Below are 27,869 nucleotides of genomic sequence, written 5' to 3'. Positions count from 1 at the left end.
ATAAAGACTGGGAGTGGATGGGTCATCACACAAAGTAAAAACTATTTCCCCATGCTAATTTCCCCCCCCTACTGTTACTCGCACCTTCTTGTTAACTGTTGGAAATGGGCCATCCTGATTATCACTACAAAAGTTTTTTTTCTCCTGCTGATAATAGCCCTCCGTAATTGATTAGTCTCATAGTTGGTATGGCAACACCCATTTTTTTTGTGTTCCCTGTGTATAGATATCTTCCTACTGTATTTTCCACTGCATGCATCCGATGAAGTTGGTTTTAGCCCACGAAAGCTTATGCTCAAATAAATTTGTTAGTCTCTAAGGTGCCACAAGTACTCCTCGTTCTTTCTGCTTTCTCTAATACTCTCCCATCCCGGCAGGTTTAAGATGTACCAAGATTTGTACCCTGGGAGCGATATTTTTGACACTCACTTGGTCACGAGGCAGGGAAGGGGATCCTTCATAAAGGACAAGCTGGTAAGTAAGGATGGCCTGCACTCCACCTGCTGATACCCCAGCTAGATCCCAGAGCATAGGCCCAAGAATGGGGAGGGGCTGCTTTTCTCTGTGAATATGTTGATGCCAGTGGGTCGAGGGGTCATGCAAGGCTGCAGAACAAACTATCTTTGTCCAGAATGAGAGAGTTAATGTCTACAGCCCCTGGGCTGTAAGCTCATCTGTGCAAACAGACCCCTGTGCCCATGCAGAGCCCCACTGACTTTCATCAGGAAATTCATTTAACGGCAACATCCCCCAGGGTTCTGACTGAAGCCCAGTGACACTGAAAAGCAATGACTGTGGCTCAGTGGGGTCAGTAATTCCACTTAATGTGTGGATGCCTTTTGGTGCATTAGTTCAGGGTGGCAGGTCTGCCTGGGCACAGATCCCAGGGAATAATCAGGATAATTAGTCTGAAGGCATTCCCATCAGGCCCATAGTTATTTACTGCCTCCATTCCCTGCCTTGCTTCCTCTCCCAGTGCTGTACATAGGCTGACACCTTCCATGCGCTTTGCCCACAGAAGAGAGTGTGGTTCGTGCTCCAGGCTTTCATCAGGAGCATCTGCAAGTTCCGGAGGGAGATGAACAATCGGAAATCCCGCAAAGACTTTGAGGACTTTCTCCGGAGGGAGCTCGTAAATCAAAAAGAAAGTATGTCCAGATCCCGCTTATTCTCCCGCCTACCATTGTTGCCTCCTGGGGTGAGCAGACTCTAGGGAAGGCAATAGCAGAAACCTGGCAGCTTGTCCCCTGCCGTCATTTTCTTACTCGAGAGTTCTCTGTTGGGGGCATATAAGAGGCCAGGATACCAGCTGGCTCAGAGGGAGTGAAGCAGCTGGGTTGTTCTCTCTATAGCAAGAATCTGCTCCAACCCAGCAAGAAATTAGCCACTGGAGAAGGGAAAATCCCATTTGCTAACCAGGGCAGGCAGCTCTGCAGTTGGTCACTCAAAGTGGCATTTTATGCAGCTCGTGCTATTTAAGCACTCACGTGAGGAGCTGGGCAGCCTAATTTAGGCACCCATTAGGCACTATAATGAAAAATGAGGTCCTAACTGTTTAAAGCACTAATTGTACTGCACAACCCCCCTGGAAGCTGCCTACGCTGTACGTTTTCAGCTCCTCTGAAGACAGAACCCACCAGCTGCTTCTTGTATGTTCAGTAAGTCTGTGCAGTGACTTAGTACCAGGCTTCAGCTGTGACTGTTTCCTCCACGTGGTGGTTTAGCGTGTAGCACTAATGTAAGTTCTTTCCTTGTGATTTAGGGTAGCCCTGGGGGGCAGGAGGGGCATGGGGATTAGAGAGTAATGTGAACTAGAAGGGCTCTGGACGAGCCCTGTGTGTACTGGGGGAAGTGTGCAGGTTGAGGATTACAGGGCCAGAGACACCAGCAGCAAACTGTAGACAGAAGAGTAGAGCACTTTAGGTGGGGGTTAGGGTACAGGATTGCATTGTTGGGGGATTGGGTAAATTGATAGAGAGACACACATGGGATTGAAATGAGGTGTGGATCAATCCCATTAGTGCTGGCCTTGTCACCTCCCCGTCTCATGCACGCACTGTCTCTCTATCAATTTACCCAACATCTGGGTCGCAGGAGCTTGAGGGAGATGAGTTGCTCAGGTCTTCCCTTGTCCTCACTCAGACTTGCCCAGTAGCTCCATGCGCAGTACCATTGCCGTGGCTAGCCCCCGCCAACCTGTGCCGGCTGCCAGCATGGGAGAGGATGTGGAGGTGATACAGGTGAAGCGCCGGCTCTTTAACCAGCGGCACATTTCCATCAACTTCCTGGTCAACGACCTCAGTTTTTACCTGGAGATTGAGAAGTAAGCCTGCCCGCCATGTCCATTTGTTTCAAATACCTTGGGGTTCTTCCTGTCTTGCAGGGATAAAATCCCTGGCCTGATGGGCTGGCTCAGACAGAGCGGCACCGCACGCTAGTCTGCTGGGCACTCAGTTGATCTGTTGCTTACACTGCAGCGATGTGGTGCTGGGAGGTACTGCACTCTGCTCCCAGGGCAAAGGCCTGGTTCTTTACACGAAGAAGCCCCCTTTGCACAGCCAGAAGGGAGTCTTGGTGTGAACGAGTACCTGTTGCTGAGTGCTCTGCAGCGACACCTGTTGGCTGATCAGGGAGCAGCAGTAACAGAACACTGAAGGATGCTTGTTTTCACTCTCCCAGCCAGCACAGGAATGGCAGTGACACAAGCTGTGTGTCTCCAGGGCAGGAGGTTGTTTAAGGGGGGGGACAAGTCAAGCCATGCTGTCTGTGTCTGCATTGCATTACCCTAACTGTGACCCGTGCACTGCTGGTGGCCTGCAGAGAGCGGGCTAGTTACACACTACTGGCTGCTGCTCCTGGTCTGACATTTGGTATTTTCCTGCTGGAGCTGCCACGGGGATGTCATGATGGCCAATGGGAGGAGTGGGAAGCACAAGACAATCCCTCTGCTGAGGTGTAGTTGCCCCTATGAAAGTATCCGGGAACCCTTATGCCATCCCCCACTCCCCTCTGTCATAGAGTGACTCACTGCTGGGCCTGGCCAGGTGTGGTGTAGCAGGCTCTGGTCTGGTACCTACTGCAGGACAGCTGTTCCAGCCTAATGGTGGTCTGCCTCTTCCGGTGACTCAGCCCTCCGGCCAGGCCACATCCAGTCCCACCCCTTCCAGGGTAGCAGAAAGTCCTGCAAACACCAGCCTGATGTCCTTAGGTCAGGTTTCCTGACTCTAGGCCCAGTGATCTTTACACCCCTTGTCTCCAAGTTTCCCAGAGTCCCTACTCTTTGTATGGAGGTATCATGCCACCTTCCTCAGTGGCCAGGAGGGGAACCCAGGCCCTCCCTCAGGGCCGGCTCCAGGGGTTTTGCCGCCCCAAGCAGCCAAAAAAAAAAAAAAAAGCCGCGATTGCGATCTGCAGCAATTCAGTGGGAGGTCCTTCGCTCCGAGTGGGAGTGAGGGACCTTCCGCCGAATTGCCGCCGAATATCTGAAAGTGCCGCCCCGCTCCGGAGTTGCTGCCCCAAGCACCTGCTTGATAAGCTGGTGCCTGGAGTCGGCCCTGCCCTCCCTCTTCTCTGGGTTCCAATCCAGGGACCCTGTGGAAGCAGACAAGGTCCACTCCCCCAGACTCCTCATTTGAGTGCTTCCTACCTTGGACTTCCCGCTGCCCCTTTCTGGGCTCTGCAGAGTCCTTTCCATTTCTTGTGGTGAGCAATACTTCCCCGAGTTTCTCCCCTGGAAGTCCTGTTCCTCTTTGTCAGAGCTCCCTTCGGAGGGCCTGCTCCACCCCTCTGTCTTCCCAGTGTCTCTCCTGGCCTGTTCCAGGGTTCCTGTGTCAGGAGAGGATCCCCAAGGCCTATTTCCCCCATCTCCACCCCTGGGCTTCCTCTTTCCTCTGCTGCCCTGAAATCCTGCCATTGGCCCACAGGCCTCTCTCTTGACCAGAGAGGGACTGCAGCATTCTTACCTTCTCACTGTGGTTCCTTCACCCCATTGTAACTCCCAGATTCTTCCCAGTTAGGCTTCATCTTTAGTTGGACCTGGCCCACCCTCCAGGTGCAAATGGATGCATTCATTGCTCTCTGGCTCCAGTTAGCCCTTTCTATACCAGTGTGGCATATACATCCCATCACACCCTCTTCGGAGGAAGACATGTGCCACAGGGCAGGGAGTGAATGTTAGTGGGAAGTGGGCATTCAAATCCCCTACGTGGCTTAGAAAATCTCAGCTAAAAGCCACATGTTGTATCAGAGTCTGAGGAGACAGCCACAGCTTCTCTCTTAGAGGTCCCCTTCCATTTGTCCTGGCAGGTTTTGTCACCTGGCTGATTCGGCCGTAGTGCTCGCAGCCTGCGGGATGTACACCGAGAGGGACGTCGCCTTTCTTAAGACCAAAGTGGCCACGATCGCCAAACTCTTCCTGAACTCTGAAGTCCCTCCTAAACTGCGGGTAGGACGCTGTAACGCCCTGCACGCTCACTACCAGGGAGGCCTGGGGCCTGCAAATCATCGCCTGAGAGCCTTATGGACTGGGAGGTGTCTGGCTCAGGGAATTAACAATGGGACCCAGGTTTCAATCTGCTCCAGCAAAACATACTGCAGTTCTGATGGCTTTGGCATTGTGCAAAGTAAGTTATTAGCTTCAATCCAGGTCCTAATGGAGAGTGTCCATGATCACCAAAAACCACTCTCACAACTGATGCTAACTGGTAATCCAGAGAGAGTGAGTGAGTGGGCATGGCGACCGAACGACCACCTAGACATGGGCCCCTCTGGTCAGGGCTGAGACACAGTGGCTGGCTTTACGGTCAATAGAGAAGAGCCTTTTGGTCTGTATTCATTAGAGATCACGCATACTCTCCCTCCCCGTTATGCTGCACCTCCCCATGGCACACTGCTGTTTTAACCACCTTTCTTTTTAAATCCCTTTTAAAAGCATGGTGAGGGAAGGGGCAGAAAGGGGATTCCTTTGGATTTTGGCTAGTTAGCCAGGAAATAAACCGAGACCCTGCTCAGAGAGCTCTGAACTGTGACCAGGGCTCTCGAAGTGGAATGCAGACTCCTGGAAGGTGCGAGGGCGAGGTGGCGGGGGAGTTACTAGGGGTGTTTCTGTCTGGGATTCATTAGGGATGCCACCCATGCCTTAAGCCCCATTTGTGAAGTGGTCTCTGTTCTGTGGCCAGGTGAACATTTCTGAGGGCCAGAAAGATTCAATCCGGAATTTAGCTTCCAAAGGGGTCCTGGATCGCAGCCTCTATCACATGGCCTTGCTCAACGTCTTCCCAGTTCTGATACACTTCTGGAAAAGGTAAAAATCCCTCTCTTTTGGGCTGGGCGAGGGGGATGCAGAGGAGGGTGCCAGGCGCTCTCTCGCTTTACCTCCTTCCAAAGAAAATGTGAGTCCAAAAGGGACATTATTGCTGGCTGTATTCCTCAAATGTGTTAGACTCGATTTTCTGTCTGTCCTTGACCTTAGCATTTCCCCTACAGATACTGTAACTGGAAGGCAATGGAGTCCTTCCGCAGGTACCCGAAGATAAAAAAATCTCTTTCTCCACTCCAAGCTAAGGCATCGCCTAGAACATCCAGTATCTTCAGTGGGGGTAAGCTGAGACTGCCTCTTCCTCATCCTCTCTCTTTCTCTGATGTGTTTGCCCTGTCACATATGCTGCACGTTAGTCCTCTCAGCCTTGCTCATCCTCTAATGCCTCAGGTAGCGGCTCACCAGTGGTTCTGTATGAGAGGCAAAGTTTGATATTAAAATACCTTTGTTTGGTGAGTATTTGCAGAGATCAGGCAGCTGTCATGCTTCATGGTGTAAACTGGATCAGGTCAGGAAGGAATCTTCCTCCAGGTAAAGTGCTGCACAGTTGTCTAGGGGAGTTTTTTTTGTGAAACATCAGGTAATGATATAGATACTGTAACTGAAGCAGAAGACAAGAATTGGATTAATATTAATCTGGCAATTCCTATCTTCCTATGTTGGCGATCATTTTCAATCAGCATGATGGTCTCAAAACAGCTAAACCTCTCCCTTCATTCCCTCCTAGATAGCACATGAAAACCCCACAGTGGTAAGTCCCATAACTGTACATCTGCTACTGAATACAGAAAGTCAAATCAGGGTCATATCCATTAAATGCACTTTCTCCAAGATAAACACACTAGATTCCTTATACCACGTCCCCAAAAAATATTGAACCCTTCAAAACAGAAATTAAACTAAAGTAATTCTGGTTTGCGAATTTGCTCCCAGCCAGGTTCGGAGATGAAAGCAGATTGAGGAGTGATTCATCTCTCATGTAACTTCGCTGACATCAGTGGCTTTATACCAGGGCTGAACCGAGCACTTACCATGCAGAGAAGCTGCAGTCAGAGCTTGGGGGTGATACTCACTAGAGTTCAGACGTGAAGTGGAGTGACTGGTATAGAGTACATTCTCCTAGGGATCAGGGACAATTTTCACACCTCAGCCTGGCACTCAGTACCAGCTCATTTAAGAACCAAACTATGAAATGATACTAAGACATTAGCAGTGAAGTGGTTGTCACTCCCTCTGATAGCTTGGATTCCTCACTGAATATTCATGTGGCAATTTTCTAATTGACTTACCACTTTTACTCAAAATAGTCATTTTTTTATGAAAAGAGAGTTTTATTTTCTTTAATAGTTAGAATAGAAAACTGAGAGTCAGGAGTCTAGGGTTCTATTCTCTCTACTCCATCGTTGAATGACTTGGTCAAGTCATGCAACTGTTGTGCCTCAGTTTCTCTGCATATAAAATGATGGTCTGGAGCCTTGATTCTCTATTTTGTTACAGCAGTTTTATGCAGCTCTATTGATCTGAGTGTTGAATCAAGCCCATTGATGTCTGTTGAGATGCATATCAAGATGTATTGACCCAGGCCAAACAGAGCTCAATATTTATCCCAAGGAACAATAAATCTTATTTTCACTCAAAGTGGACGTTACTATGTGTAACCATGCCAACCTCCCTTCCTTATTTGTTTGTGGAATGATTAACAGGGGGCTTCTGAGACCAGCTCCTCAATACGTCATGTCTCTAGTCCCAAAGTCAGGATTATTGACGTCCCGAGGAGGCAGGGAAAATTTGATTCATCACATGATTATTCTCAGCCAGACATCAGTCAGAATTTCAATTGCACATAAAAATTGTACCTGACAGGGCTGTTTGGGAGGGTTAATAAATCTTCATAAAAAGCTTTATGGAGAGAGCTATATGCAGTACATGCAAATTATTACAGTCATTAACTATTTCTGTTCCATGCTGTCTACTACCAGGCACCAGAGTTTGGATTAAAATTGAGATGTGACCAATCATTATCCCAGCATTGAAAGTGTTGCTCTGGACTGGACAGCAAATGGATAAAACTGTATTTTAGGCAGTCAGAAAAATCTTGTTTCGACTTGCAAACTGAACTGTTTCTGCTGACTTTTGTCAAGCTACTTTCCTGATCATGATCACACCCTAAAGTAAAACCTTTGGCTAGTGAGGTTACTGACAGGATGGGTTAAATAGCTTGTTAAAAAAGTACTCTAAAATTACTAGGAAAAAATATCCTAAATATATACTGATCGCACAAAAGCACCTTTATTTACTTCAGTTTATTTCTGGGATTACATTCACTGCAAAGAAGCAGCTGAGCAGAGTAATGTCTCACAGCATATATATATTTTCAATTAATCTCTCTTCCCAACCCCACTCCTCTTGGGTGCCTCTCTGTCTGGGAAATTCCCAAGGCAGAGACTTGAATTTTTCTTCCATCTGGCCACATAGTGTCACTGTTGCTCCGCTTGTGCCTTATTTTGTCATCAGCAGAGGATTGGGCAGCTTCTGGTGCTCAAAGCGATGTCTCAGCTGGGATTGTAGCCTTTGAGGATGTGATGAAGGACCTTCTTTAGGAAAGCTTGAAAAAAATATAATTCAGAACTTCAGATCTCTAATTCAGGGAGGGAGAAATTCAAATGACATCTGCCACATGAAGCTGCAGATAGTGCTTCATCTACAATTTGTAGAGCAAACACACTGTTCTTGTACATACACCAGCTGGCTGGTTGCATGTATATATAGGACTATGGATGTGGCTAGGCATGTGTGGCAATCTGTTAAACCTTGTGGCTGTGTGAAAAGCTGTGTGTCTTTGTGACTCCATGTGGCTTCCTCTTTCCCCCTCCATTCACACAACCAAACAAACCACCTTGAACAACATCCGACTAAACACAAGGCCCCACCTCCTATCCTTCAAGACCTGTACCACGCATGGGATAGTCAATAGCTCCTACCCCTGTTGTTCACCACTGCTGCAGCAGAACCTAGGTCAGGAGGAGGTTCCCTCTGTTATTCATTCGTCCTCTCATCTTGTTTCATTGACTGTGCCTGATGTTCAAGGAGAACAGCCTACAACAACATCAAATGAGATGCTTGTTGGATTACCCTGAGCTGCTTCCTTCCCCTGGTTGCCCAAGGATACGTGTCTATGTCACATCCCAGTCATTTAATATGGGATGGGGAGGAGAATCCAATCTCACTCTCCAGTACCCCTCAACCCTGTCTGCCAATCCAGACGAAAGGAGCTGAAGAGGCCTGCAAATCTGTGTGGGAGCAGCTGGGTGGTAGAGCAGAGGAAGGGGGAATCTATTGGATGCATTAGAGGAGGATCCCATTGCTGGAGAAGTTACTGTGATGTATTGTTTTGCCTCCTCTTTCAATAGAGGACTATCCAATCATTAGGTTCACGCTGCTCAAGGGGATCCAGCTGCTGCTACCTCAGCCTCGAGAGGAAGTAGATTCTTCTACAGAGCAAAAGTGTAAGTTGCCCCTGAGGCTCTCTGACCTGGGAACCGAGTGCCTAGTGATGAGGAAGGAGCCTGGGAAATCAGACTCTCCTGTCTCTAGTTATTCCTGTCCCCACCTGTGCAGTGCTGGGTTTACCATGGCGACATGGTGCTTGGCCCAGAGTCAGAAGGGGCCCTGGCCAGCCGAGCCAGCCAGGAAAGCTGCCCCGCCCCTGCCCCGCCCTCACCCCACCTCTTCCCACCCCTGCTTCGCCCCAGGCCCACCCCCACTCCACCCCTTCCCCTGAGCTACGTCCTGGCTGGGGGTGCAGCAGGGGTCGGGCGTGCCCTGCACTCACTGGGTGGCGGGAAGGGGAAGCGGGGGCAGGGGGAAAGAGGCAGTGGGGAAAGAAGGGGGTGGGATGGGGAGTAGATGGAGTGGTGGGGAAGGGGCATGGGATGGGGAAGAGAAGGGGACAGGGAAAGGAGGGGCCCAGCATGCAGATCCCCTTGGGAGCAGCTGGGGCTCCTCTGTTAAACAGGCCCATCAAACCCTCACCCTGACAAGCCCCACCTGCATCTCTACCACCCTTATAAGCCCCCCCCGACACCCTCCCCACTGAGCTTCAAGCACCTACATCTGGACCCCCGCCCAAATAAACCCCACCTTCCCTGCACCCAGACCTCCCCCCCCACACTGAGCTCCAACCACTTTCACTTGGTCCCCCCTGCAGACTCCCATTGCCCCTGCACCTGGAACCTCCCTGTGCATCCAGATCCCCCACTGAGCTGCCTGCACCCAGACTGCCCCAAACAGAACCCTCTTACCCCCATCTGGATACCCCCACACTAAGTCCCTCTGCACTTGGATCCTGCTGCCAGGCTGAGCCTCCCTGCCCACATCTGGTGTGCCTGGCGCAAAAGGGGCAGGGCCCCAGGATGTTTCTGTCGCAGGCCTGGCCCTTGTGCTCTGTCAGGGTCAGGTTCAGCCTCACTGCCAAGTCCTTATCCCAGGGGGGCAGCGGAGACTGCAGGTTATTCTCCCACCTCCATGCAGCCAGTGGTCTGTGCTTCCCATTGCCATGGTGGAGCTTCCACATTTATTTATTGTAAAAAAAAAAATTGCAGAATATTAAAATATTATGCACTGAATTTGATGCAGAATTCCCTCAGGAATAGGGGGCGCTGTACAGCTGTGATGGTGGGACTGTGAAGGGGGTCCTGGACAGTAGGGGATCTGTGGGTGGGGGAGCTGGGCAGGGGGTATGGTGTGCAGGATGCTGTGCAGTTGCAGTGGGAGGTCAGCGGGAGGGGTCTCTGGGCATGGGGTGCTGGGCATAGTGGGTCCAGGGGCATTGGGTATAGGGATCTGTAGGGGAAGTCTCTGTGGGAGGGGGTACTGGGCATAAGGGCAGGGCACTGGGCAGGGGGGCAGTGGGGAAGGGGCACGCTGGCAGCACAGGACTGGGCAGGCCAGTGTGCGTCTAGCAGTTGTGGGTTTGTAAACAGTGCCCTTGTGCTAGGCTGAGTGGAGCCATTCCCACTGCGCTTCATTGCCCACAACCGCTCCCTCGCTCATTGGACCGCGCCCCCCATCACATGCCCTATTTCCCCAATGAGGGCCCACAAATAGGTCTGGCGCTGAGCGCACAAAAAGTTAACCCAGCCCTGCACCTGTGTAGATGTTGCCAGGCCACCTTGGGAGCATCACGTCCCCCTGCTGATCTCTTTACCCCAAAGAGAACTTAGGAATGCTCTTTCTCTTGAGTTCACCTTCCTATCTGCCCAGGAAAAAAGATGCTTAGATGTTAGAATGTTGCTGGTTGCTTGTGTGGAGGGGGCCTGTAGGGTGATTTTCAATTCATGATGGAAAGTTCTCTCGGGTTTTGTCTCAGCATCGTCTGGAAGCCTCAACTGGAAAAAGCCTCCATCTGGCATCTGCGTGACCCAACAGATCGGGTAGGTAATGACTGGGAAACCTCATCTCCTTCCATCTAGACCCTGTGCGAGTGCCCAGCATGAGATGGGAAATCACTCACTTCCTAGGCTGAGTACAAATTTTGTGGGCATGCCAGCTCCCTGTCCCCCCAACCTACCCCAGGGCACAATGAAGAATGGGGAAAGTAACCCCAGCTGAAGATGACTACAGACAGGGGCGGCTCTAGACATTTCGCCGCCCCAAGCACGGCGGTATGCCGCGGGGGGCGCTCTGCCGGTTGCCGGTCCCGCGGCTCCGGTGGACCTCCCGCAGGCATGCCCTGTGGGAAGTCCACCGGAGCCGAGGGACCAGCGGACCCTCTGCAGGCATAACGCCGAAGGCCACCTGCCTGCTGCCCTCCCGGCGACCAGCAGAGCGCCCCCCGTGGCATGCCGCCCCAAGCACACGCTTGGCGTGCTGGGGCCTGGAGCCGCCCCTGACTACAGAATAAGGGGGGGGCGGTCCTGCTTCTGTTCCTGGCTCTGCCACAGACTCCCAGTGAATTAACTACTCTCTCAGGGCCTCATTTTGCCATCTATAAAGTGGAGATAACAACACTTCCCTTCCTCAGGCATTGTGAGACTAAATCTTTGTAAGGCACTCTGATCCTGCAGCAATGGGAGCAGAGAGGGACTCCGAAAGACTGGATACTCTCCAGTGCTTTGTCCAGTTCAGTTCCAAACAGACCAAGGGAGAGAGTTTGGGAGATTACGCCCAGTCCAAGAGACCTCGCCATTGGGATAGCTTCCCTGGTAGTCAGGCTTTTCATTTCACTGCTTCTGGTTAAGAGCCCTTGGACCATTCTGAACTCTAACTCCAGAGGAGAAAGTAGGACTAAGTCTAGATGGAGTCAGGATGGGTTGATGAATAATATGTACAGACACATGCTCATGGATCAAGGACCAGGGCCAGAGGGAGTGGTGGGACATGCTGAAACTTGTTCTGCTTTTGAGGAAATGATTGTATCCATGACAACATTTGCATCATACAAACCAAAACTCACTAGGGGTGGATGGGATTGTTGGCTTCTCAGCTTTGTTGCAATTCCAGTGCATTTGTATAGCACAGGATCAGTGCCCTCCTGTCCCTCGCCCATTGTGGATTAGCATTGCCTGACGTTCTTGCTCTTTTTCCTTCAGGCAACAGCTTCAAGATGCTTCTAAGAAGCCATCCTAATCCATCCCCGTTTTCACGGTTTGAGTGCACCCAGAGGCTGGCTCTGAAGGCACGGCAGGACTGAGGTGCACTAGCAGGGCCGTGGTGGGAGGTATGGACTAGAATACCAGGGGTTGTGGCAGTTCAGGCATTAGGTGCTTTGGCAGACCTATGGGTTGCACAACACCTGTTCTCATAGTCCTTGGCTGTGGACAATGATGGCATCTTCTGCCTTCAATAATGTTCTTTAATCACTGGCCCCTTCCCACATACAGAAATAAGTGGAAGCAAAAGAAAGAAAGAAAGAAAGAAAGAAAGAAAGGTCCCGGGAGGTAGGCCTAGGCACTAGGACAGGCAGTGCCTGCCCACCCCTCCACTTGGGGGACAATAGCAGAGCAGCCAGCCAGAAACTCCAGCCAGCAGGGCAGGAGCAGCCAGAGCAGAGACCTCTAGACATCGCAGTCAAAACTGTAGCCGGTTCTGACTTTCCCTGCCCTGACTGGCTGTTTGCTCCAACCCTCCCTCCCCCTCCTCACAGTATCTTCACCTCACCTTCAGTCCACACCTGCCCCTCTTATCTTCTCCTCCCCTGCCCCGTCCCCTTCACCTCCCTTTCCATTTGGCTGATCCCCTCCTAAGTAAACCCACCCCTCACCCTGGCCCCAAATAGCTGTGGAACGAACATGACGTTTGCTGCCATCCCGCTGATCGCTCCGCTTGTGTGTTAGACCCCTTCCCCCAGCCTGGGGCTGTCTAGTCTCTAGAGACAATATTGTCTCATTGTTTCCTTGTACTTCCCTGTCGGTCCATCTCCACCTGTTGTCTCATCTTGAGATTCTAAGCTCTTCGGGCTGGGGCTGTCTTTTTGTTCTGTGTTTGTCCAGCTCCTAGGGCTGTGGTCCATCACTGGGGCTACTAGGCACTTCCGAAACACCAATAAATAATAATTAATAGGTTTGCTGCTTGGGTGTATTGATTCCCTGGGTGTACTGCTCTTGTCCCAGTTCCAACAACTTACACAAAGTAAGCGGGGCCCCTCTGTGCCTTTGAAGCAACATTGCAGGAGAATCTGGTCTCTCTGTAAGGCCTTGTCTACCCTGGGGATATGCCCCAGTTACAGCCACCAGTCGCCAGCCACCAGTACAAACCCCCAGTGTGGGCAGGCAAAAGCTCTACAAGCTGCAATTTGCGCTGGGGGAGCTTGAGACTGCTTGAAGCCGGGGCAAGCTGCATCGTTGCTAACCTAACCGCAGTTTAAAGCCGTTTTGCCTGCCTACACTAGTGCAGCTACCGCGCTGGCTGAAATCCCCAATGTAAACAAGGCCTAAGAGAGCTGTATTCATCCCCCACTATCCTTCTCGCTTGTTAACTGCCCAGAGGTCATTGCAGCCTGTGATGTAAAGTGTTTTTCCCCTCCACAGAGACAGCGGGAAGCCTAGTGCTCTGATGTTATTAGTGGATGCTGCAATGGTTGAAAAAAGTTCCGAGTTTCAAGTAACATGCACATGCACAGAGAAACTTTCTGCTCAGATGCTAGCAAGTGCAGAGAATAAAAGGTTCTGTTCGCTAGATGTGTTCCTAGTGCCCTTCTGTCGGCCTCTAAAGAAAAATAGCAGAGCAACCTCCATGGTGAATTCCTGTCCCTTCAGACTCTAAACAAACCACATGAGCCTCTGAATCCATCTCCTGTTCTCACTCTGATCCCCTTTTTGGAGATGCTAGAGAACTGGAGGCAAAAAAATAAATAAATCCCACCAACCTCTGTCCACACGGCACAAATGCTCATAGACATAAAATGTCAGATCTGGAAACCGGTCAACAAAATACTGTGATGGGTTCTGGATTATTTCCTTGAACCTAGAATAGAAAACAGATGATTTTACGTGGGGCATCCCAATTCACCGTAAAGTATCAAAGAAGTAGGTTTTCCCACTTTTCATCAGCCTTGAGAGAATTTCCTGGAAACAAACTAAGGTCCATGCTCTCACTGCTTTGCATCTGTGGCTTCTTCCTTTCTCACCCTTATTCTCCTGCCCGAGGATTAAAAAAATCACTTCACTACTGGGGGGTGGGATTTTGGCTACTAGTTTTCAAAATCTGGTTGCAAAATTCACTTAAAGTTGTTTTTTTATAATGCTGGAAGTGAAAAAAGGACCCCCTCCCACCCAACTCCCCTCGCAGCCCCCCAGAACTATCTTCATCTGGGACATCAATCCCGATACGACCACTTACCATTGCGGTTTTGCACCATAGTGCGCCCCCACATTTCTGATGAACCTCAACAGGTCAGTGACAGTATCTTTATAGTGGCGTTTCTTTTTCATGTTTTCCAGAACAGCTTGATCAATCTGAAAAATGACCCATAAGAGATCGGTCAGTCCATGAGGTTCCCATACCAAAGAAAATACTCTCCTCCTTCCCTCTCCTTCTTGTCCCTTGGCTACTGCGACCTCCCACACTGGAAACATAGTCACTATCCCATTATTTCTTATATTTTCAACAGAATTTTATAGCTAGAGTGATAATTACAGCTGTATAATTGTTTCCATCATAACCCCCTACTGTCAGTCACTCAGAGCTCTCCAAAACTTTTCACGTCTCAGGCTGAAATTTTCCAGGTTCAGTGTCTGTCTGGGAGTGAATTGGGCTGGTTTTGTTTTTTTCACAGAGTATGAGCTAAAACAATCCAGGTGTTAAGAACATGTAAAAAAAAAAAATTAAGAATCTTCCCTATTATAAGCAAAACCACCACCCAGCCTTGCAACTCCTGAGAGCCAAAAGGACTAGATCAAAGAAAGCTGAAATTTAGCTGGGAGAAAATAAACCAATGTAAAGAGAAATACCTCTGGTGACTTGTGGCTTTGTTTCTGCAGTTTGCAGGGTCTTGAAATCACAATTTGCACATGCACAGTGCTTTGTACAAGTACAGGGTTTTTTTAGCCATTCTTAGCAAAGTTCTAAATGCAAGCATGCGACACTGCACGTGTGCATGGCTAGCCTAGATGCACTGTGAGCATGCACAGCTATGTTACGCATTGAGGCCCCAATCCTGCAAGCTCCTTCATGTAGGCAGCCATTATATCTGAACAGAGACTCACTGAAATATCATAGGGGGCTACCCACACAGAGCAATTTACACAAAGGCCTCAGTGAGTGTACATTTACTGCACACCAAAAGTATTCGTTCCAACAGGTAGGGCTCCACAGAACCTTTTGCATTACTGACTAAGGTGCACAGTCACTGCACACCTGATACAGAGAATTCTGGTGGGTCCAAACCATTCTAAGTTATGGAATTTTTTTTTCCTTTCAAGCCATAGGAATCCCATCAAAAGTCAGGAAGTGCCACAGTTAAGACTGTATATGCAACCTTAACTCCCCTTATACATAATACATAGTATTCAGGACCAAATTCATGTAACAGTTCAGAATTTGGCTCAGAGACTCTAATTACATTATATACTATTTGTCAAATAATACAACACAACACAGGTTTTCCCCCCTAAAACCCTGAAAGGCGCATCTTGTAAGGTGTGCAGTGAGGGCTTGATCCCTGACACCGATGGAAAGGCTCCCATTGAGTTCAGTGGGCAGTGGATCAGGCCCTGTGGAGCCCATTCACTACATATCTTCAGGTATGTAGAAGGGGGCAGAGTTTGCAGAATGATGGTTTTATGGTTAAAGCACTGGACTGGGACTCAGGTGATCTGGCTCTGGATTCAAGTTTCCAGCAGACTCTCTGTGTGACAGACTCCCTCTGAATCAATCTGTGCCTCCATTCTCCATTTGTAAAATGAAAATTATACTTTCTTTCTCCCACCTTCTCTCTCTCATCTATTTAGATTTTGAGTTCCTGAGGGCAGGGATTATCTCTTACTATATGTTCATGCAGCACCTAACATGATGGAGCCTTGATCTTGGTATGGGCTGCTAGGTACTACTTTAATACAAAAATAAATAATAATTAGCATTAAATGTGTAACCTTAATTTTGTCTTTTCCTGATTTCTGAGTGCTTAAGTGTGCAGCCTGCATGATAGTATGTGGGGGAGGGGATTTGGAATGAAAAAACGGCAAAAAATATACTTGAAAAAGGTACAAAACTGATGAAGTTTTCAGATATTTAAAATATGAAATGGCAATATAGGAAAAACACAATGCATTTTCTTAAGAAGAAACTATCTAAAGTACATTTTAAATATCAAATGTATATTAGCAATTTGGCAAACCAATTCAGATTCCATTTTGTACAGGAATCCACTGATAATGAAGTTATTTAGTATCAGTGCACTGGAAAAATACATATATTGGATGATGCCTTGAGTATGTGTCAATTTCATTCTGCCAAATCCCTTGGTTGGCCATTAGCTGCTTTTGATCACTAAATCAAATAGGCTTTGGCACGAGGGCCTCCATTTTACTTTGCAATGCACAGGTTGAGTAATAAAAAGCATTTATGGATTCCTTCAGCCTTGCCACCAGCAACAGGTATCCTGTCTTTGAAGACATGGTGCACACAGAACATGAGCAGACTGAGAAAAGGTTGAATACAGGCAGTAGTCCAACCAACCATCAAGCAGAAAGGACTATGATGACGCTACCAAGAAGAGAGAAAAGGAAATTAATCTTGATCCACAGTAAGGAATCTGGGCTGAGACATCTGTGGCCCACATACAGAAAAACGTAGGGCCTATAAGTCTTCAGGGACACCCTTCCTAGTACAAGCTGCCTATTGTTATTTATTTTATGATTTAAATGCCAGCAGCATGCTGGGTGCTGTATAAGACACTAATTGACAACGGTCCTAGCCCTGGAACATTTGCACTATACAACAAAGATACAGAGAAAACAGGACACAGTGGGAAGCCTATTTGGAGGATTATTCTTAATATATGATTAGCTGATTAAAGCTTACCTTCTTAGTCCACTGGTAGAAGTGCTTCTCAGTTGTTGCCTTATTGCAATTCAAAGCTTTCACAATCTGACTCCCAGCATTGTATTTTTCGATGTCTGGATTATTCCCAACGTCCACAAGAAACTCAAACCTGCTGTGGAATTGAAAGAGAGGAAGAGATGGCCTTCAAGAATGCATACCTGCTATAGAGTTGAAGGTGAGCACATTTATTATCCCAGAGTGGGGAGGTGTTGGCAGGAGCATTGCAGCTATTGTATCTATTGTTTGAGACCTTAGAACTATTGTTAATGACACTTACCTCTCATGGGTCCAGAAAAAGGGGTGGTGGAGCAAGTCTCCTAACTGAACTGAGTTTCCTCCATGGGGGGAGACCAAACTTCTTATGAGATCTTCAATCTCCAAGTGACCCTGCAAATCTGTTGGACATCTTGCAGCCACATCCTCTCCATCAGGTCTATCAAAAGGGACCTCACCCCTTGTTACAACATATAGGACCAACCTTCCGAGTGCCTGAGCAGGAGAACAAGCATCAGAATATTTCACTTCCAGAGCCAAAACCTCCAGCAGAGAGAGCATACAGGGTTTGATCCTGCTCCCCTTGAGTTCAGAAGGAGCAGGACTGAGTCCATAATCTGCATAGATTCAGTTATATATTCATCCTATGGGCCAAATTCTCTTTGTTCTGCTATTCTCAAGAAACAGCAGGTATAGCACCTTTACCAAAAATAGATATATGAATTGATAATATCTCCCATATAACAGGATCCCTTAAAAGAAGCTGTTTTGATACTGAAATCAAGGTTGTTGGGCTTTTAAAAAAAATGCTGCATGTAAAATAATGGAATCCATGGATCAAGGTTAAGGTTGTTGTGTTGTAATGAAATACACCTCTACTCTGATATAACGCGATCCGATACAACACGAATCTGGATATAACGCGGTAAAGCAGTGCTCCGGGGGGTGGGGCTGCGCACTCCGGCAGATCAAAGCAAGTTTGATATAACGCGGTTTCACCTATAACGTGGTAAGGTTTTTTGGCTCCCGAGGACGGCGTTATACCGGGGTAGAGGTGTATACATTTCTTTAGGCAAGAAAGAATAACGTGCTTATGTTTATTTTTACATGGGTATAAGATGTTATGATGTTTTAACTATTCATTTTCTTGCTGTTAAAGGTCTGGGTTTTGTAAATGATGTGGTAGTTAAATAAATTGTTGATACTCAGCAACCTTCACCATTTTTTTTAAATGAAGTTTTTTTTCTTTTTGGGAGTTGGATGAACAATTTAATCAGTGGATGAACTGCTTTGCCTCTGCTGTATTCCCATAGGCCTAAATCCTGCAAAGGTTAACACGTCTGCTTAACTTCACACACAGTGAGTGATGCCACTGAAGTCAATTGGATTGGGGCCTAAGGCCTATTTTAGGTATCTGTTACCCTCCCTTTACTGTGCATGTAATATAAGGAAATGACTTGTCCTTCATCAGTTTTATTTATCTTTTCTCAGTGGTGGGTTGCAACCCCAGGGAGTCATGAAAGGTAACCAGGGGTGTCATGAGGCATTGACATTTTTAATTATAACCTAAAGCAAAGAAAATCTCGCTCCACCACTCCCAATACACCTTACCCTTCAAAATCAAGTATTCTCTGTCAACCTCTCAAAACACACATACAAATAAATGATATAAGCTTAGCATTATCACTGATCCTTTTTTATCCTTACTCTTATAGTAAATGTAACGAGGTTGCAACATTTTTTTAACTTTCAGTAGGGGGCTGCCAACCTGAAAAGGTGGAGAAACACTGATCTACAATAAAAGAAACTAAAAAGTAACTTAGCTATAGCTTTGCAGCTAATTTTTGTCTGTTTCATTTTAAATGAACGCTAATAAATATATTACGGCAGTCAGCCCCTTTGCAGTTTAGAACATGCTGGCCATTTCAACCAGAATAGCAGAGATCCTCTTGTCAGATTAGTGCACATTGTAAATAGCAACTTGCAATAGCTCAGAGGAAAAAGTCTTCAATGTTCACCTCTTGTAATGCCCAAAGGCCTTGCTTCTGGTGGAGAAAATACCCTTTTCTATTAAAAATTCAATTTTCCTAGGAGCTATGTCAACTTCTTTTGATCTACTGCAAGAAGCTGACCAGCTCTTGGTCAAATCGCCCATATGCTGCAGTGTGCTGTAGGTGTCATGGCCATTGTATTTTTATATCAAGTTTAAAATAAACTGAAAACAAGATACATAGAAAAGACTATGGGCCAGATTGTCTCCATCTGTGTGTAAAGCAAAGGGACAGAACTTTGGTTTGTAAGATTTTCACATACATTGTTCCACCGATGGAGTTCCGTTTCATCTCCTACCCCCACTGGGCAAAGCAACTTCCTAACAATAGATCTGGCACTTGGCAGCCCCCTTCCTCCAAAGCTCCTTGCATGCACGGCTCCAATGGACTGGTATAGCAATGAAAACAGTATAGGTAGAAAAGAATTAAAAATATATATATATCACAAGATGTAGATCTAGCCAGGGAGAGTTGGCTTTGTCTAAAGAATAGATTGCAGTGCCACAAAAGGGCTGCAACCCTTTGATTTCTTGGCTGTTTCTGACACATCATTATATTAGCATGTCAAAATTACAGTATCAAGTAGATCCCTTATCAGAAGTGACAGAACAATCCACTATTTCTATCATATGCACCTGCAATTTGTATTTTTTTTTTTTAGCAGCATTGGAATGTCCAAAAAATCAAGCCATCTGATTGGCTGATGCCAAATTGATTTCCTGTCAACAATATTCTGACCTTCTGCATTGTCTATTTCTGTGTTTGAGTCTGCAGAGAACAATAACTGTGTTGTTTGTTGGGGGTTGGGTTAACCACGGCCCTTCCTTCAGTATAAATGTAAGAAATAACCAAGGTCCTTTATGGAATAGATAGCTGAAACAACAGAGGCCAGCACTCAAAACACCAGCCATGCAGATCAGGTCAGAAACTGAGCTACGTGGGAAGAGAGGTTTTGAGGTATATTGTTTGTTGGAGATGGACTTGTGGCGGGGGGCAGAAACACACAGAGACAGACAGAGAAGGCAGCCAAGGCACAGGCAAAGATGCACTTACAGCCTGATGCTGACAAAAGCTAAGAGACAGCACTTTTGTGAGAGTGCTGGCTGGGCAAAAGGCTTGGGACTGTGAGCAAAGAAACTGTCGCCTGCTGTTTGATTTCTTTTGTATTCAGGGAAACTGGGCTTTATGTGCATTCTTTGTAAAGTAGCAGGATTGCATCAAAGAAATACTTGGTTCCATAATTTATTTCCTTTCCTAACAGAATCAACCCACAAGATTCCAAATGTTAGCTAATCACTTGGCTCAAAAGGCATAACCACATGTTATTCTTGTATGAGCAGAGAGGGCTAAGATCTCTCCCACCAGGAAATTTAAAAAAAGAAAGACTAGGGGAAAAAAAACAGAAAAGGGTAGAAAGTTGAAAAACTGTAAACACAATATTGGTATTAAGGAAAAGTACCTCCAAGTCTTCTTTGATTATAAGTTCCCTTTGACCTTCAGCAAAACTGCTACTCTTATCAAAATCTGCAAGGAGAACTTTATCATCCGCATCTATCAAAGCAACATGATTTGTTAATAGTAAATGAATGGCTCCTGTGCGGTGTTCCACCTTTCTATTGTGTGACTGAATTAACCCTTTGTTCCCTGGAGCAGGGTTACTCAGAGGGATGCCCTGATCCGTCCATATGATGGTAAAGCTGCAGAACTGCAGGCTTTGTTGCTGCTGAGATCAGGTTTCCTTTCCCCTTCTGTCTGTCTGTCTGTCTCTGACACACACAAATGTCTCGCACAAATATACATACTACAGCATCCTTGAACACATGCATAATCCTTGTTGTGAACACACACACACACACACACACACACACACACACACACACACACACACACACACACACACACACACACACACACACACACACACACACACACACCCACCCATGCAAGTCACTGGGTTTGAATCTTCTATAATACTCTGCTTTCTAGAATTTCTCACCCAGCCAGGCTGCAGGATTAAATGGAACTGAATGTAAAACACACAAACCTATCAAAATGTTACGTGGGTGCAGATCCCCGTGGCCTAATTCCAAAGAGTGCAGATCTCTCACTGCTTCCAAGAGTGTCTTGAGGATGTCACGGTTATTGACTGCCTGTGCAGATTTGCTCAGATGATCCTCAAGGTTGCTCTCACAAAGAGAGAGGCAGAAGAGCTGGCAGTTGCCATGAGTCTCAGTCCCAAAAAGTTTTACCATATGTCTGTTGCTGTGGCAGTGACTGAGACACATGGATTCTCGTTCAGCCTTATCACTGCCAAGAAGGAATCTCTTCACAGCCACCTCTTTCCCCGCATGGAATCCCAGGTAGATGCCTCCTTCAGAGGTGCTCTCAATGCGGTAATACTCATCAAATATGATGTTGAGTTTTCCAATCTGAGGGGAATTTATACTGTGAAGACACCATAGTTGCTCTCCCCAGCGTTTGCTGGTGGGTGCCCACTCTTTAGGAGGCTGATTATTAGTAGCCGTAGCACCATATTTGAGCAGCAGTGCCACCATTTCATTGTTGTAGTTCTCTTTGGCCGCAAAAATGTCAGTACTATCAGCCCTGACTCCGTTCTCACATAACAGCTTGGCTATTTCCTCATGGTCGTGCTCCACAGCTATCTTCAGCGCTGTTTTGCCATCATTGCCCATGGCGTTAATGTCAACTTTGCCTGTCTTCAGTAACAATTCCACCAAATCCTGACTTTGCCTCTCTGCTGCCAGGATGAGCGAAGTCTTCCCATTTTCATCTCTTCCAGTAACATCAGCGCCACAGTCCAGCAGAAAGGAGACTATCGGCTCTATATTCTTGTTTTGTCTAAGTATGGTGTTCTTCTTCAGAGGCAGCCGTAATGCATGGATCAAAGCGTTCCTGCCAAAGTTATCACAGGCATGCACGCTGGCTCTCATCTCTTTCACAAGGGTTTTCACAGCTGAGAGGTGGCCATTCCTGGCAGCATCCATCAGGGCTGTTTCTCCGCCTTTGTACACTTGTCTTTGTTGTGCACTGACCATCCGGCCCAAATTCACATCCATCTCTTTCTCATCTGAGAAATTCTCATACAAGAATTTCAAGGCCTTCTCCTTCCCATACCAAGCAGCCTCCATAAAGGCTGTGAAGCCGTTGTTATCCTTCTCATTTATTTCTGACCCCTTAGAAAGGAAGAGCTCCAAAAGGTTCACATTCCCCACTATGCCTGCTATAATAAAGGGGGTGGCACCATTGTCCTTTCTGGCATGTGGATCAGCACCCTGCTCCAGCAGAAGGTTAACGATCTCCTCCTGTTCAGCCTGTACAGCGCTGTGCAGAGGTGTCCAACCACCTTCTACCTTGGAATTGACATCTACACCTTCCTCCAACAGCTGCCGGACTGTCTTTACTGAACCTTTTTTGATAGCATCATGTAACTGAGATGCTGTGGCTGCTGCTGTTCCATTTCTGCAGCCGTTTGGTGCTGCCGGCTGGCGGTTGCCTGTGGCCTCCATGAAGGCTAAATCAGTGGCTGTGCCCTTTGCTCCTCTTTGTCCCTTGATGAGCAGTTTTTAGAACAAAATTTATTTCCCATACAATCGAGCTAGGAAGAAGGGTGTGGATCTACATCTGCCTTTGATGAGAGCAGCACATAGTGCTTCACTGTGCAGTCCTGAAGATTCCCTCAGGAGCTTTTTCAGCTATTTCACCTGGTTAACTGAAAAAGTAGCATCGCCTGTTAATTTAATCCCAGAGTTTACAGTTGCAATAAGTGTTCTTTAGAGCCACCCCTACTCTACTCCCCTCCCCTGTACTCCAGACTTATAATTATAATGAATTCATGGGAACAGAGTGGGAGATCATGTTTTCTAATGGACTAAAATGAATTCTATTAAACTCATTTTCTTAATCCTGGTGTAAGGGGACCGTTGCCCCCTTACTAAAATTCAGTGGGGGTGTTTTGGTTGCTAGCTCCCAGCACTAAAAGGGGAGGGGTCGATGGGAAATCAGGACCCTGAGACTGACAGTCCCCAAGAACAATGGCGAGAGGCCAGTGCTCCAGGTCAGCCTGATTGACAGGGCGTGCCGGCTAATCAGGGAGACAGGAGGCCAGGGTGGGTCCCGTCCTCCCTGTGAGTTGGAATTGCCTGGGTCAGACAGAGTGGGGCCGAGCTAAGGAGAAAGTAGGGGGCCCAAGCTGAGCTGTAGAGCAGAGCCATGCCAGATCCACAGGGGCCAGAGCTGCAGCCACAGAGCCAGAGACACAGCCCAGGGAGAGCAGATCCTGTGCTGGGAGCAGAGCTGCAGCCACAGAGCCAGGTGTGGTGAGCAACTGGGGCCAGCCAAGCGGGGGACCTTGGGCAAAGGGCCCAGTGCAGAAAGACACCCCAAGCCAAGGGTCCTTGCAGGCCAGGCTGGGAGGGTGATGTTAACCTGACGGGGAGCTGACGCTGGGAAGAAGGGTCTGACCGCCCAAAGCCTGGAGGTGTGTGGCCACCACCATTGCAAGAGTCAAACCCGCAGCATCCCTGCAGCACAGCCGGGGCCTGAGAAGGAGACCTGGGACCTACAAGGAACAGACTGCAAAGTGCCTTGATGTCCAGAGACACTGTTTGTAATGTTCCCTGCCACAGAGCAGGGTGATGTGTTTTCCTTTAACCTTTCCCATTTTTCCTTATTCTTTTCTTTAAATTAATTTTTAAGTAAACAACTTGTATTTGCTTTAAACTGTATGGAATAATCAGTGGGTCAGGTAAGTGCCCAGTGCAGAGAGGGTACCCCGGAGTGGGGACACCTTAGCCCCTGTCCTAGGTGACCACAGCAGGGTTGGGGGTCGAGCCCCCCAGGAATCTGGGCCCAGCCTTGTCAGGGTTACGAGGACTCTGCCAGACAGGAGAGTGGAAGGGGAGCCCTCAAGGGCAGGGAGGCCTTTGGGTAAAGGAAGTGGGAGCGAGGACTCAGATCCTTTCGCTAGCCCACTTCACCGGGGTAGTGCAGAAGCCAGGAAAGTTCCCCACAATAGCGGGACCATTCCCCCGCTTACGCTGGATTAGTGCCCAAATCCCAAGAGGTGAAAATCTACTGTGCACTAAAATGCTGTTTTATGTAACCCCCTAAATGGATAGATCAATACATTGAAAGGGAGTGTGGAGTTGTCCCTTGCTCTCGATTGGGGAGGGAGGCCACTCCGCCTCACCACAGGCAGACAGCAAGTTTATAGGGGAAACTCCGGACCTCTGGGCGGGGCAGAGCCACAGCCAGTCTTTAGCCTGCAGTTGCCTGGCTGGGGCTGACAGCAAGGAACAGTCTAGGGGGGGGAGGAGCTCTGGCCCTGTGGGCAGGGCAAAGCCACAAACAGTCCTTAGCCCAGCACCTTCTGGCCGGGCAGACAGGAAGTAACAGTTTACAAAGGAGCTCTGGCCAGCTGGGTGGCTAAGTTCCCTGTAAACTGCTTGGCCGCACAGCAGCCTATATAGCACTGTGCAGGTACTCAGGGAACCAGCCCTGGCCTGGACCTGCAGCAGCTGGGACGCCCTTCCCCTGGCCCCTACTCAGCCCCAGACCTGCTGTGACTGGGGAAGGGGCACTTATCCCCAGCCCCTCCCCCTGCCGCACCCTCCTGCACCCCAAACCCCTCATCCCTGGCCCCACCCCAGAGCCCACAACCCCAGCTGGAGCCTTCAGCCCCTGCACCCCAACCCTCTGCCCCAGCCTGGAACCCCTCATGCCCAGCCCCACCCAAGAGCCCTCATCCCAATCCTCTATCCCAGCCCTGAGCCCCTCATCCCCAGCCCCATCCCAGAGCTCACACCCCCATCTGGAGCCTTCACACCTCTGCACCCCAACCCTCTGTCCCAGCCCTGAGCCCCCTCCCACACTCCGAACCCCTCAGCCCCACCCCCACCCCATGAATTTCACATCACCTCCATATTGGTGCACATAACAAAATTCATTCTGCACACGTGTGGGAAAAATTAGAGGGAACACAGTAGGGTGGGCAGAGCAGGGAACATGCTTTTACCTAAGCCTCCTGGCTAAGGCAGCTGGCAAACACAGTCTCTAAGGCAGGGGTAGTCAGTAGGCGGATCACAGTCCAAATCTGGACAGCCAGATACTTTTCAGAGGACACGGGGGGGGCAAAGGTGATGTGTGAGCAGGGCACGCAGGGTCATATGCCCCCCTCTCCCCTACTCACATTTCTCCAGACACCTCGGGCAGCTGTGCTCTCAGTGTGTCAGTGCTGCATGGGGAGGGATAGCATGGCCCTGGCTGAGCTCCTCCTCTCTCTCTCTCTCTCTCCCGCCCCTCCCCCCATATGGGGCTGTTTCCTCTTTCCTGCAGCTGGAGTCCCAGCACTGCTGTCTACTTCGCAGACCATCCAGACTAGCGTGTGTGGGGAGGGGGGGGACACCTCTCAGGAGGGGAGGAGAGGGAGAGGGAACAGGGCATGGGCCAGCCCCTGGCACAGAGATCGGAGTGGGGACAGGGCACAGGCCAACCCCTCAGAAGGAGGGGGGGAGGGAACAGGGCATGGACCAGCCCCATGCGCAGTGGAAATATTTTGGAAATATAGTCACACTGCGGTGGGGGTCACATGACCCTCCAGAACCTTTCATCTGTGCTTCCCCCAGCCCCCCAGCCACAGCTACATGCCGCCTCTGCATGCAGGCTGAAGCTGAGCTGGGGCTGGAGCATGCGGATCCATGCTTGTGCTCTGAGTGGTCCCCGGAGTCAACCTGTCCCACCCCAGCCTCGTGCCCCCCACCCATGAGCAGTCCCTGGAGCCTGCCCACCCACCCTGTTCTCACACCCCTGAGCCATCCCCGCCATAGGCGCCGACTCCGTGGCAGCCCCTCTATCAGCACCTCCCCCACCCCCAGCACCTCCTGCCCACCGGGATCAATACCTCCCCTCCTTCCTAGCGCCTCCCGCCCACCATGATCAGCTGTTTTGTGGCATACAGGAGGCTCTGGGGCAGAGGGGGAGGAGCAAGAATGCAGCAAGCTAGGGGGAGGGGGCGACTGGATGGGAAGAGACGGCGTGGGGGTGGAGCAGAGATGGGGCAGGAAGAGGTGGGGCGGGGCCTTGGGGGGAGCGGTGGAGTGGGGGCAGGGCCTGGGGCAGAGTCAGGGGTCAAATACGCCCCCGGCACTTTGGAAAGTCAGCACCTGTGGTCCCCGCAGCCCCCCCACCCTGGCCTCATGTCCTCTTCAGCCCCCATACACAGCCCCAACTGGCCTCTTTCCCTCCACAGTCCACCTCCAGCCACCTGCTTCTGCCACATCCCGGCCTCCCACCATCTCCCCAGGGCTGCTATCTGGAGTCTCCTTGGTCCCTCCTGCTACCCAGAGCCTCCTTCCTGCCCCTCTGCAATCCTAGCCCCAGAAGGGGCATCACACTGCTGGCTGGATCATGGTCCAACAGCTTCACCTCCTAGCTACGAGCTCAAAGGTACTCACACGCTCACACCCTGCTTTGCTGCCCAGATCCCAGCCCATACCCATTCCTCCACTCCCATCCTCCACCCCCATCTCTGCTACTTGGCTCAACTGGGGGCACAGAGGAACATTGCGGGGTGGCGGGAGCAGCAACACCAGATGACTCCAGCCAGCTCCATGCCTCCTGTTTTCAGTTGAGGGAAACAAGGTCACCTAACTCTCCGGGCAGGGCGGGCGGGGAGCTGATAGGCAATTGGGGAGCTTGTAGGGATAATTGGGGGTTAAGGAAGAGAACTGGGGTGGGTGGGTCCGGAGTGGACCCTGACTATTCCTTGACCAAGAAATTTGGACCTTGACAAAAAATAATTGTCTGCTCCTGCTCAAAGGGCTCTGGGCAGGGTGGCGCAGATCAGTGAGCAGACTTCTGCCAAGGCCTCCTGGCTAAAGCAGCCTGCAAGCAAACAGTCTGGGGCCCGCAGTCTCCTGTCTGGGACAGACCACAAGCAACACACAGGCCCAGGGGTGGGGTTGGCAGCAGGGGGTAAAGGGTCCTGGGCCCACCCTACTCCCAGACCAGGGGGCTAACAGTGGTGGATGGGTGTGCTGCTGGGTCAACGAGGGGCCGCCCACAACACGCTGACTCTCACTCTGGCAGCAGAATGGGATTAGAGTCTGGTCCCCTGGGCTACTTCCTACCACAGTCGGGTGTAGGGCCCCATGGTCCAAAGATCCTTGTCTCCTCGGAGTACTCGGCCTCTGGCAGCTCCTCGGGGTCCTTGTCTGCCTCCCCTAACTGCAAGGCATCGATTCACTCGGGGGCTGGGCCGGGATCTTGCAATGGCTTTGTCACATCCGCTCCCTCCCATGACCTAGCAGCAGCTGAGCTCCAGGGCTCTCCTTTTCCTGGCTCTCTCGTAGAGCGGGAGGAGGATGGATTTGGCTCCGCCCCGTCCTCCTCACTACAGAGTGTTGCAGACATAGGAGTACACTGAACAACAATGATTTTTTACATTAATCTAGGGCATGGGGAGCCCTCCCCTTTGAAACCTTAGCCCGAGGAGCCCTACCTCTGCAACCCTATCCCTATCTAGAGAAGCCCTACCCTTTGGATCCCTAGCACTAGCCTGGGGAGCCCTCCCCTCAGGAACCCTGACCCTATCCTGAGAAGCCCTAAAATTTGGGACCCTGACTTACCAGGTGCAGTGAGTTATATAGACCCATGGTGCCTGTGCTCCAGCAATATTCAGGGCCCGGGGGCCCGGCTCCACCAATGTTCGGGGTCAGGTCTCTTCCCCGGCCCCGCCTGCCGTCCCCATGTGCCTCCCCCGTGCGTCCCTGCCTGTGCCCTGGGCAGCTGCCCCCTGCAGCTCCGCGCTGTGCTCTGCCCTGCCGGCTCCCAGCATCCACTGCCGCCACAGGCTCCTAGTGCCTCCCAATCACTAGTGCCAGGGCAAGCTGACCCAGCCTGACCCTGACCCTGCCCCTGCCCTTCCGCCTTGGACGGATGGACCCTTC

The 27,869-nt window shown here is 49.6% G+C and overlaps 2 protein-coding genes across 16 annotated transcripts in view; one reads left to right on the top strand and one right to left on the bottom strand.

The window, feature by feature from the left end:
• RGSL1 (regulator of G protein signaling like 1) overlaps positions 1–16,434 on the top strand; it is a 47,203-nt gene extending 30,769 nt beyond the window's left edge. For 3 of the 6 annotated variants that reach the window (XR_006581598.1, XR_006581602.1, XR_006581601.1), the window contains 10 exons: positions 378–474; positions 1,019–1,148; positions 2,143–2,323; positions 4,306–4,444; positions 5,178–5,302; positions 5,485–5,597; positions 8,728–8,823; positions 10,686–10,749; positions 11,908–12,009; positions 13,345–13,479. Coding sequence is in view for 1 of the 6 variants with exons in the window: in XM_045027202.1 (XP_044883137.1) it covers positions 378–474; positions 1,019–1,148; positions 2,143–2,323; positions 4,306–4,444; positions 5,178–5,302; positions 5,485–5,597; positions 8,728–8,823; positions 10,686–10,749; positions 11,908–11,944 (982 nt within the window). In the remaining 5 variants the exon portion in view is untranslated. The other 3 variants (XR_006581600.1, XR_006581599.1, XM_045027202.1) reach the window with 3 other exon arrangements.
• Positions 275–27,238, bottom strand: LOC123375862 (2-5A-dependent ribonuclease-like). Of its 10 annotated transcripts, XR_006581605.1 has the most exons (11): positions 27,051–27,238; positions 20,948–22,633; positions 20,363–20,454; positions 19,166–19,291; positions 17,136–17,347; positions 16,838–16,970; positions 14,156–14,271; positions 13,683–13,780; positions 8,299–8,413; positions 3,963–5,918; positions 275–3,181 (listed from the first exon to the last, which is right to left on the bottom strand). XR_006581605.1 is itself a non-coding variant. In XM_045027203.1 (9 exons), exons 2-9 carry the CDS (start codon positions 22,428–22,430, stop codon positions 7,870–7,872), a joined length of 2,313 nt encoding a protein of 770 aa, XP_044883138.1. In that variant the 5' UTR covers positions 22,431–22,633; positions 27,051–27,238; the 3' UTR covers positions 7,606–7,869. The 10 variants fall into 10 exon arrangements, 7 of the variants coding, with proteins under 7 accessions (XP_044883138.1, XP_044883141.1, XP_044883140.1 ...); XR_006581604.1 differs by lacking the exon at positions 275–3,181 and having other exon boundaries at positions 3,801–5,918; XR_006581603.1 differs by lacking the exons at positions 275–3,181; positions 3,963–5,918 and adding an exon at positions 7,606–7,922.
• Between the last annotated feature and the right edge of the window lie 631 nt (positions 27,239–27,869).

Source organism: Mauremys mutica, chromosome 8 (assembly GCF_020497125.1).
Source record: "Mauremys mutica isolate MM-2020 ecotype Southern chromosome 8, ASM2049712v1, whole genome shotgun sequence".
Taxonomy (NCBI): Eukaryota; Metazoa; Chordata; order Testudines; family Geoemydidae; genus Mauremys; species Mauremys mutica.
Note: the sequence above shows the minus strand (reverse complement) of the source record. Positions and strands in the feature narration are given on the sequence as shown.